Below are 12,457 nucleotides of genomic sequence, written 5' to 3'. Positions count from 1 at the left end.
TTACAGAGTAGTGTGTTGCAACCTTACAAACTCCGAAACAGTGGTGACGCTGCTTCGCTTAAGTCAATGTAGCGTCGTAAAGAGGACGCAACTGCTGTTTCGGATTTTGTCAGGCTTAGAGAAGACCTGTATTTGGAATCTGCTTATAAATACAATAGTTCTAGTACCTTATTTTGATAACTCGAAAGCAAAAACTGTCCTAATTATAAAAGGTAAACGTGGACGTTTGCATATACTAAATTTATCATTAAATATTAACTTGTTTACCTACAGTACGTTTTAAAATAAACATGATGTATTTCATACTTGAAATACTTCGGTATAATCAATTACAGTTATAAGATTTAAGATATTGAGTATAAATATTATTGATTGAAATATTACAATACAATATAAACGAAAATTTTAAGCTATTTTCCCTATTCAAGTGTCATTTCCCTATAGATGTAGCATATGAATTAATGATGTTTACCTTTCAGGAATTTAGTAGACTATGAATTTCAATCGGACTGACAAATATTGAACATTGAATATAACGCTCCTAAATATTAATTATTGGTTGTTAGATACTAAACAGTGTCTTCATAAACCAAAGACATGGTCTTGAATTTAAATGCGTACGCAATAATAATTTCAATGCAATGGAGACAAAAGCAAAATAAAAAATGCCGATGTGAAAAGTAATTCTGATATACTGTTCGAAAAATGACTGTTGAAAGACGTGTCCTGATTATTTTCTTTTTAAGTAAGATTTTCGTTTTAATGAATTGTGAAATATTAACAGGATTATATATCTTTACTACAATTGGAGCGAAGCAATGTTCCAGCCAGTGTTACGATCATGGAAGTTGTATATCTTTTGTTTACAACAGAGATGTTTTGCAGTGTTTTCTTTTTATTAACAATGTTACCTTGGATGAAGAACATTCGTATAAAGGTATACCTCAGACTGCACTCAAAAGACGAATTGACATATCAGATGTAAGTTTTCTTTCATCGCAGTGTTACTTTACTCAGAATTATTTTTTTTTAAATCCTAACTCATTTGTAACCATACTTCAACTAAATAGAGAATATCATATGGCTTTTTTCAAATATCGCATCCGTATCAACCCGAGACACCATTATAATCCCAAGAGCTCTGCTCGAGGGATTATATTGGTTGAGGGTTGATACGGTGTGTGATATTGAAAAAGCCATATCATATACACTTTATTATATACATATATCTCAAGTAGATGTTTTTATGTGATATGGCGTCATACAGATAAGGAGGATTGAAATGACGTCATACAGAGTATAGTTTGACATGACGTCATACAGATTAGGGTTTTGATAAAGCCTTTGCAACAGTGACTGCAATCGATGACGTGACGTCATTCAGATTAAAAGTGTGATAAAGCTTTTGCAACCGTGCTGATATCGATATCATCACGGGTGGCTGATACAGCACGCTTGCCATTGCTTGTATTACACATACAATTTATCTGTATTTACTACTAAGTATATAATAAAAGCCAATATCAAATCACGGGAAATGTTTTAAAAAAATATTTAAAAAAATAAAATAGGAGGTATGATTAGATACATTTTTCGGCTTGAATTACAAAATATATGCTTAAATACACTAAATACAGCAATATAATACATTAATTAGTTTCTGTACGCATGACTTTCGGGATAGACTGAGTGTTTATGAAAACCTTTAGGAAATTTAAAGTGCTAGTATATATACAATTTTATATACAAGTCTAAATTGAAAACTTCGTTCAAACCTATGGTTGCGTTGGATAAAAAAAATGTTATACATGTTCATGTTAAAAAACATTTCGATGTAGAAGGGTCTAAATACAGCACAAACAACATTTTCATAAAGACCAAAAAAGCATATTTTAACAAAACGCATTTGACCTACAACTGATGTCCTTAAACCCTGCTGACTGCCTGTATTTTTGTGTCGAATATTCTCTTTTACAGACTAAAATTGAATTTGTGTTAACACATCTGATACAGTTAAACTAACACCCATTTAACCGGTATCACGTGTGCAGCGGAACAACTAGAGACACCAAGGTGACAATACACTACACATGATTTAATTCAAACCTTGAATACAAATTGGACATACAAGGTCAATAGGGAGGACGTTGATTTTTGACTTTACACATTATAATTTCTTTGAAAATAAAATCATTATGTTGGAAAGTGAATATTAAGTAATATAAAAGAAATACCGAACTCCAAGGAAAATTCAAATCGGAAATTCCCGTTTCAAAAGCAATAGCAAAAGCTCAGTCACGTCAAACGAATGAAAAAAAGTGTCATGTTCCACAAAACATGCTACTTTTAACATAAACTGTTTTGTTTAGAGGAAGAAGCAGTACTTGTTAGCCTAATTTTAAGGACAAAAATAAGCACCCTATGAAATTTAACCACTGAAGCATTTCATAAAAAATTATCACAAGCATGCCATCAGCAATACGTTAAATAAAAAGGAGACCTCATCCCCACCCCCACCCCAAACAAAAAGATAAAAGAAGAATAAGACTCATGTTGTCAATATAATATGAGGAAGACGCTACCGTAAATGCCAGCTTTACTTACCTATACATGTAGTTACTTATAGTTGATTCCCAGTACAGGATCTCTCAAGGTTCCTCTTCACCAGACTCATCATTTAATGTTTTTCTATTACTGTTTGTCCGTGACTTCCAGATATTTTGCTCTATAGTCATTATAGTATAGCTCTTCATCTGACCAATATTTGTCAAATCAGTTTTTAAAGGCATTTACGGATGGGGCCTTTGTTATGTTAGCTTTATACTAAGACAATCTTCTATATATTGATTGATTGTTGGTTGCTTAACGCCCAGTGGCAAATATTACATGCTTCTTTTAGTGATTATCGTTTGATAGTGTGGTTCATAGGTCTTTCTCGTTTCTCGATTTTTCTATACTAGTAGACTGATTGTTAACTTTTCTAAACACTGTGACTTGAATTGAGAGTTGTCTGATTGGTATTTACTCCACATTATCTTTTTTACATTTATTATTTAGTTAAAGTTGGGTTCTGAACTAGTTTAAATATTTGTGCCAACTATTAAATTGCTACTGTGCATCTTTTTGTAGTTTTATTTTGTGCCGACCACTTTCAAACTGATTTATTTAGTTGATCATATGCTGTTATGCCTTCAAAAGGGTTACTGAAATACGCTGGCCACAACTTTTTTATGCTGTTTTAGAAGAAAAATGAAATGCATGGATTAACAGTCCATCGGATATCCTTGAATTTCGTCGATCTTAATTAGTTTGTAATTCTCCCCGTGAACCAACGTAAACAACATCTAAAAAAAAAAAAAAAAAAAAAAAAAATACCCGTAAAATGTATTCGTTTTATCAGATTAAACATCATGTTTGTGCCTATCCAAAGCCAGGAGCCTGTAATTCAGTGGTTGCCGTACAGAGCCCTATAGTTGTTAATTTCTGTGTCAATTGATCTCTTGTGTGTAGTTGTCTAATTCGCAATAGTAGCACATATTCTTATTTTGATATTTCCTTAAAAAAGGCAACGATGGTACAAAAACTAATCTTTTTTTTTTTATCTTTTGAATTGCATATTTCCTATGATCTATTTCTACATTTATATTTGATTGAATTGATCCAGAAAATGAATATCATCTAAAACAGTTTTGTTAATTACATCTATCTAAATGTAAAAATTGAAAGTTGATACAGAAAAGCATTAATTTTGATTAAATAATAAATATTAATTTGATACCGTAATGCAATTTAGACCTCTGCAGTATCCAAGTGCATACAAAGGACTTCGCATGATAGAACAAAATCGTGAATTAAATAGAACCTATAGGAATTGCATTTTACATTTTTGAAATTGAATACTAATACACTAATGTCATCTCATGGTTAGTTGAAATTGCAATTATGTAAAACATACGGATTGAAATGAATATCCTTATACTGCAATAATTAACATGATTGATATTCTTCAAATCGGGGATATGATATGTTACAGACCATCCCAAAACGCGAGTAACCCCAACATAAAGTACCATCATTTACCCCATTAATTGAAGTAAATATTGTCAAGTAAATCAGTCCGTTTTACAACACTATCAAATAGCCGAGAAAGTCACAAAAACAAAAAGTTGAAAAATTTTAGTCAGAATAACATCGAATAAACATTACAATAAAGAGGGTCTGTATATTAAACGTAATGCCAATCTTTTTCATTTATGTAAAACTCTCATTTTTCCTTTCAAACCCTTTTATGCAGCCAATGCTAAAACTATGCATCAATCGAACTCGTCATAATATAGTTCAAAACAGCAAGATGGGGAAAATATCGTTTGGAATGTAATCGCTCACACATGTTATTACCTAATTGAAATTTTGAATAATTTTGATACTTCTTCCCAAAAGAGGACCGAAAGAAACTGAGGGACAGTCACACTCCTAGATCAAAATCAAAACGCCAACATCATGGCCATAATAAAAAAAGACAAACAAATCATAGGACACAACATAGAAAACTAAAGACTAAGCAACACGAACCACATAAAAAACTGGGGTGAACTGAGGTATTCTGGAAGGGTAAGCAGATCATGTTGCTCATGTGCCACAATCTCGCTTAATTTAGCTTCAGGAATATGTAATGCTAATTCCATTATTGCTTAAACATTGAATATGTATCAGGATTATAATTTAATACGCCAGACGAGCGTTTCGTCTGCACAAGACTCAACAGTGACGCTTAGATCAAAATAGTTATCAAGTAAAAATTTGAAGAGCATTGAGGACCCAAAATCCTCAAAAGTTGTGCTAAATACGGCTAAGGTAATATATATACCTGGGAAAAGAAAATCCTTAGATTTTCCAAAAAATCAGACTTTTGTAACAGGAAGTTTATAAAATGACCAAAGGCATATAATTGATATTCATGTCAGCCCCGAAGTGCTGACTACTGGGCTGGTGATATCCTCGGGGACGAAACGTCTACCAAAAGATCCCTAAAATAATGTTCATTTCGAACTAAATCATAAACATATTCAAAAGACTTGGACATCTTAATGTTTGATAGAACATGTGGATATTATTAGTTACACAGTGTGCTATTGACCTAATTCAATATAGATTGGGTCAGTAATTTACTAACTCCATTTATCATATGAGGTCACTAGCACAATATTTAACGAATTTATCTTACCAACTATCTTATATAAAATGAACATGTGGAATTTATATTGATGGCCATCAATGTGATCAAGTCTTCAATACCTACTTCCATATTTCAATTTGGTATATTCAAAACCAAGTGCAAACAATAACAACTTGTTTGCTTCAAATATGTGTTATTGATTAATTTTAATCGCCCATATGCAATTTCTTTTACTGTTGGAACCATTAAGAGTTTCTCTTTATACCGTGTTATTGTTATAAAGGAACGTAACATCACTACTAACCGTGTATTGAAATGAGCGCCGTCTTCTAACCTAATATGGAATATTCACGGTTGCTTTTAACCAATCACATATATGTATAGGAGATAAGATAAATATAGGTCCTTTAAGATTTATCAAAGATGGAACACGCACATGACTTGAATCTTTCAACTACGACTGGGATAGTGCCAGAGGAATTGATATTCGCCAGCTTACAGTCATATTTGCCTTACAGAATCTAATGCATTCTGGGTAATATTTTCAGAAATGTACATTAAAACGTCGTGATTGGTTGAAAACGTTCAAAACAATGAAAATTCAACCAATGGCGTGACGTTATTTTCATTTTGTGGTACGAACAATGAAATTCTTCATAGTCCTTTAGATTCTGAAACCGTCAATTTAAAAAGAACAGTTGGCCAAAAATATATAGAGCAGACAGAATCTCATGTCTGTAATTCTTACACCAGGATTCTTTTTCCTGACCTGTTTATTATTTCTATCTAATCAACGTGTGATTCGTTTGATCGCAGTTCTTCATTGAATGTCTATAATGTTTTGGACTACAACACTACTGCTTAGTTCTAAAACCAGCACTGCACTATATTATTTTCTCATAAGGATCCAGAAATTATCTCGAGGAAAATAGGAACGGAATTAGAGTCTTGTTGAATCTAGCTCGTTGACAATAAGCTATCTTTATACCTTGGTAAAACAGAAGGCCTTATCTGTGGTCCGAAACGCAAACTGCAGAAATTGACCGATTTTGAACTACAACTCAATGATCATATAATTAAATCACAGCAAAAACTTATATAGGATTGCACAAGGAGCAAATCCTGTCAAGAGTTAATTATTTTAACTCAATTATCAAAATAATTTACACTGAAAGTTATATATTGTAAAGCCTTAATCCAGTATCAAAAAGTCGAATATCCCTGATGATCCTCTTAGTATACTGTTGTATCTCACAATTAGCCGTTTCAGAATCTAAAGAATCATGGGTAATTTCATTGTTCGTATCCCAAAATGAAAATAACGCCACGTCATTGGTTAAATTTCCATTGTTTATGACCTTTTTAAACAATCAGGACGTTGTAGTGTACACTTTTGAAAATATTACCCAGGATGCATTAGAACGGCGAATTATGTGGTCTATTTAGAAGGGTTCTTATATCACCTCAATTTTCAAACAGTTACAGACTACAGTGATTTATTAAATCCGAAACAGTTACAGACTACAGTGATTTATTAAATCCGAAACAGTTATAGACTACAGTGGTTTATTAAATCCGAAACAGTTACAGACTACAGTGATTTATTAAATCCGAAACAGTTTAGCCGATTTATTGATATGCAATTGTAGAAGGTCTGTTTCTATCCGATGCAGATCATATATATTAAGTGTTCGGCATTTTACTTAAACCTTTTTGAACGTCGAATAATAACATTTATATAACTCTAGCCAGGTTAAGCCATTTCAACTTGTTCTTCCAAGAGTTAAAGTTGACTCAATTATTTTTGTTTTCCTTTATTTTTATTCATGACAAAAATTCAATAAAAGCCATGCCTCCACTTAATTTATAACGATTTGCACTTTAATGACCCTATTGAAAATAAGCCGAAACGCCCTTGTATGTAAACCTTGAATGATACAAAACTTATAGGGCGTTTTAGTGGTACCGTATTTATTTCACTCATATTTTTGATAACGCATCTATGTAATCTGTACTTGAATATTGTTAATATTGAATCCTAGATTAATTTACCTTTCCCCATGTTACTAGGAGTTGAAAGTCTAATACCCTAGTCCCACTAGGCCACGATCGCACTACGATCTGTGAAAAAAATGCAAATTTTGATGATCGTAGTGCGATCGTGTAGATCGCAGTAAGGTCGTATCACGGTCGTGGTGAGGTCTTCAAGATCGTGAAGAGCGTGGCCAACTTTGAACATGTTTAAAACAATCGTGGTGCGGTCGTGGCGAAATCAGGTCGTAGTAGAAGCGTAGTGAGAGCGCACTAAGATCGTAGTAAGATCGCAAAGGTCGCTGTACAATCGTAGCGAGAGCGTAGCGAGAGCGTAGCGAAAGTGTGATTCTATTCGGAGAGACTGCGATACGATCGCACAGCGACGTTAGAACGACCTCACTACGACCATCACGTTCTCACTGCGACCCAACTACGCTTCCACTACGACTATACCACGCTGTTCACGACCATAGTACGTTTCTAGCACGCCCTTGTCGTCCTCATCAAACCATTATAGGCCACGCAGTAAGGTCGTATCACGGTCGTGGTGAGGTCTTCAAGATCGTGAAGAGCGTGGCCAACTTTGAAAATGTTTAAAACAATCGTGGTGCGGTCGTGGCGAAATGACCGCACCACGATTTCAATAGGGTCATTAAAGTGCAAATCGTTATAAATTAAGTGGAGGCATGGCTTTTATTGAATTTTTGTCATGAATAAAAATAAAGGAAAACTAAAATAATTGAGTAAGGCCGTACCGTGGCCTATAATGGCCTATAATGGTCTTCTTACGACCTGACTACGTTCACACTACGACCATCATTCTCATTGTCATTTTCACATAAAATATATAAAAAATGCTCCCTAGATTTTGTTTGTTTGAATGTAATTATCCATTTGCTCTAACGGTTCAACCATGCTTCTCGTTTTTATATAGATTAGACCGTTGGTTTTCCCGTTTAAATGGTTTAACACTAGTAATATTTTGGGTCCTTTATAACGTGCTGATTGATGTGAGCCAAGGCTCCGTGTTGAAGGCCGTACCGTGGCCTATAATGGTTTACTTTTATAAATTGTTACTTGGATGGAGAGTTGTCTCATTGGCACTCATACCACATCTTCCTATATATATTGATACATCTATGTCATCTCTGCTATCGTTCACTAAAATATCGTCATTGAGCTTCATGGACCAGCAATAGGTTGTAATTTAGGTTGGATTGGTCGGTCCGACATCTCTGCTTGATCAGGATTCGTTACTTTGCTCCCTCTGCCTCTACATCAACTCCTACCACCATGCCCACGTGTTCTGGCAGATTTTGGTGGCATGACTGTATTGTTTCCGAGAAATCTACGATTTAATCAGAAATAGAAGGAATTGAACTGTATTGATATGGAACACGATGTTGACGTTATTGCTGAGAACGTAGTAAGATCGCGCTATGAACGTAGTATAATCGTGGTAAGAACGTGTAATAATCGCAGTAAGATCGTGTTGCAATCGGATAACTCGTGGTATGGTCGTAGTGAGAACGTGAAGAGCGTAGAAAGATCTTGATAAGCGTAGTGAGGTCGCAGAATAAGCGCGGTGAGAACGTGGTATAATCGTAGCGGGATCGTTGTAGAAGCGTAGAGAGGACGTAGTAGCATCGTGAAAGCAACGAAAATTTACATTTTCATGCCGCTCATACCGCGACCTCACCACGATCTAAATTTATTTTAGATCGCGGTGAGCGTGGTGCGGTCGTGGTCTAGTGGGACTGGGGCTTAAACAAATTACATATTGCTGTGTTGATAATCGGGATCAGTTTGAAGAAAACTACGATCTAAATGACTTTTTCGGTAATTGGTAGGTACATGTACGATACCCAGTGTTCATGCACTACATTTCGGCTGATGTAGGTATTTATTCATGTGAATAGAAAACAGCCCACTTATCTTGTATATAATATGATAACTAATGCTTTTATCATATTGATGTTGCTTGCTGCTGCATGTAAAATGTAGCGAATGTGAACGTCTTAACATCTTTCAAATTGGGCTACTTTAATTGTGGTTTTGCTGTATTTATATCTCTATATGCATTGCACAAGAATTTCTTGTTTAGGGTAAAATCATCTCCCCATTACACCACCAACTGCTTTCAATCTTGCAGAGGAAGTTATCAAAAGGATGACGCGCTGTCGGTTTAGCTCTAAAAACCCATGACAAACTGACTAAGTTATTCACATTGCATAATTACACTGCATACATAACAGTTGTTAACTACACTTATAACAAAATATATATTTACTGGATCATGGCGGGCGGAAGTGTATTATTTGAAAACTTTTAATTTGTTATGGGGTTGACACGAAACACATAAACATACATATAGATTAGGCCTTTATCGCTAGAATGATCTTTTTGTTTCAAAATTCTTAACTTGTAGATTGTAAGAAAAAATCATTTACAAAATATTAAGCATCGCTTACTGTTTTTCTATGTTATGAAAACAAATCTTCAAGAAAAGTCTATATTACTGTTATACTCTTAAATTTTGCACAGTTTATGATCAACATAGTTAACATGTCTACATTTTATCTAAAATATAAGTTAACGAAAATAAAATGGATTACAAGTAATAAATAGAATCAAATGTTTACTTTACATGTAGCAAAGTGGCAAAACGTTTTCATTTTTTATTAAAAAAAATTTACTCTGTTGTTTTGAATTATTAGAAAAGTATTTCATTTACCCATATACTTCATTTCTTGGTACTGTAAAATACTAATGTTATCTTATAAAGATGTAGCTTAATTTATGAAGAAAATGGAGTCTGAAGCGAGATGTTGCGTCAGATATTATATGTAATACGTTGTGAAGACAAACTCAAACAAGCTTCAACATACATAGGTGCCCAACTTTTCATTTTTAGTGAGATTATTGCCTATCAACTGTTGACGGTATAGATGGAAGAAATGCTTCAAAAAATCAATGTATATTTTTTCGGCGGAATTTATGCATATGCACAAAAACGATTCACGTGTATTTATACCTATTTTAATCGACTATTTTGAGAAAATTTGAGTTTTATTCCATAAATTACAAGCATTTCAAAGTTCCATACTGTGATTTGAGGATGTGCTAAGGTGAAGATTTGGAATTTGTGTCAATTTGTTCGAACTCCTTGGTGTTTTTCCATTCAATACAAGGTAAAATGGTTTGCCCCATAACACCAATTTATTTCTACACATAAGACTTAATGGCTCATAAAACATCATTTACCAAAATTTAAGAAGATTCTTGATTTTCTTTCTATTGATTTGGGACACAAATAATACCAATGCAAATATACGGTAAAAGTCCGAGTCAGTCTTTTCTTTTCCATATTTTGAATATCAAATATCTCGAAAAGGAGATCCATGACCTATTAATATCTCAAACTTATTTTGATCCTTAACCAATGCTCTACCGGCTTATAGTAGCAATTTTAAATTCTTATTTATTTAATTTCATCTAAGTACATCCTTAAGTATAAATAGTTAATATCAGAAGCAAAAAATGCACGAAACTTTTAAAGCCTTTAGAATCAGACGTAAATAATCCGAATATACCAACCTGAACGTTTTACCTTCCCTAATAAACAGTGTCATTTCATTTTTATTACATTTCAACTAGATATCAGCCTGTTTTTCATATCAAGGAAGCTTAAAATTCTTCACTTATTTGAATATAGGTGAACATATAAAATACCGTCTTTCGTTTTGCTAAATGACAGTTATCGTCATTTTTGCCATCGTTGATATAATTTACAGATTATAATGATTATATATAAGTATTCTGATAAATTTCCTTCTTTGATAACTATCGACAGTGGTGCATGCCAACGGTATAATATATACAATGAATGGACGTCTGAAAGTAAAATTGAAACTCAAATGCCAATACCGTTTCGTCAAATATGTCGTGTACAATAGCAACACATAGAATATGCCAATACTGAATTAAAAAAAAAACGCTATAAAAGTAGACCAACTCTTGTTCTTAAGTCGCAGTAAATTTGTTTTTTTATATTAGTTCAAGATCAAAATAAATACACGTTGTTCATTAATTGATTACTCAAAACTGTATTGTACTTTTTTCTTTAATTTGCTAGTTTAAAGAAATGCTCAAACATAACATAATGAGTCTCTTAATTGGAAAACGATTTAAATATTTACAACTAAATATGGACCAATTTATTAATGAATTAATCTGCATATCATGATAGCAACCCTTTTATAACATTTAGCATGGATATTACGAAGTGTTTTTGTATCTATTCTTGGTATTTTCATTACTTTAATGTTAATGATTTGCAAAAACAAAATTCAATTGTTTAGGTATTCTGTAAGAGAAAGTAAATTAGTGTACCATTTAAACTACATATACTCTTGCAAAGGAAATCTAGTTTTGTTGAAGATATAAACTGGTATTACCAATGTTATTTCAACTGATCGGGCGGAGCTCATGTTTTAATTTACATAAGGACAGTCTATTTGAAGATGTGTGTGATAAGGATGATTGCCGTTATAATCATTATTGAAATATAATCACCTATCAGTGTCACAAACGCATATACAAACGAACAGAGTGTAAGATATGGGACGAATAACTGGACACTTCATTGATGAGTTCATCCCAAAACCCCTGTCTATTGATGGACTGGTCTTAAATAAACGAACTTCTTAAACCCCGCCCAGTCAAGTGAAATAATCTAGTTATACGAATAGTTTGATGTTGGACGTAAAGATTCACATGTATATCAGTTTCATTGTGACTGCTATGACGGCGGTATTTCTATTTGATTTTGGCAAATGTAAAATTTAACATCTACAAACGTTTGACAGTTGGTAATGTATTATGCAATCCAAGTTTTGAGATTTACGCCAATGCTGAAATATTTGTCACACAATTAGAATGATTTATGGCATTTTAAATGCTTTTTAATACACCATAATCATTCCAAAGTAACAGTGAATCATGATGGAATCACAACCATGCATGTCTTTTGAATAAGCTTTAGGTGGAACATAACTAACTGATGTAAAAAAGAGCTAAAAAAAAATGATCATAAGAATGTGCCTAACCATAACTCTATGCAGTGTCTAACTCTGAATGAATGTTATTAATATTTGCGGTATTTTCATTTTTTTTAATGATCACTAAAAAATATGTTTGAAGATCTATTTTTGCCATTCACACGGTATCACTTATTATAATAGATAT

General features: G+C 33.2%; 1 protein-coding gene across 1 annotated transcript in view; it reads left to right on the top strand.

The window, feature by feature from the left end:
- The first annotated feature begins 561 nt into the window (after positions 1-561).
- The window catches only part of LOC139500180 (sushi, von Willebrand factor type A, EGF and pentraxin domain-containing protein 1-like), a 60,254-nt gene continuing 48,358 nt past the window's right edge, over positions 562-12,457 (top strand). Inside the window, exon 1 of the mRNA XM_071288917.1 lies at positions 562-981. Coding sequence (XP_071145018.1) covers positions 706-981 — 276 coding nt within the window. The 5' untranslated portion in view covers positions 562-705. The remainder of the gene's footprint in view (positions 982-12,457) is intronic.

Source organism: Mytilus edulis, chromosome 13 (genome assembly GCF_963676685.1).
Source record: "Mytilus edulis chromosome 13, xbMytEdul2.2, whole genome shotgun sequence".
NCBI lineage: Eukaryota > Metazoa > Mollusca > Bivalvia > Mytilida > Mytilidae > Mytilus > Mytilus edulis.
Note: the sequence above shows the minus strand (reverse complement) of the source record. Positions and strands in the feature narration are given on the sequence as shown.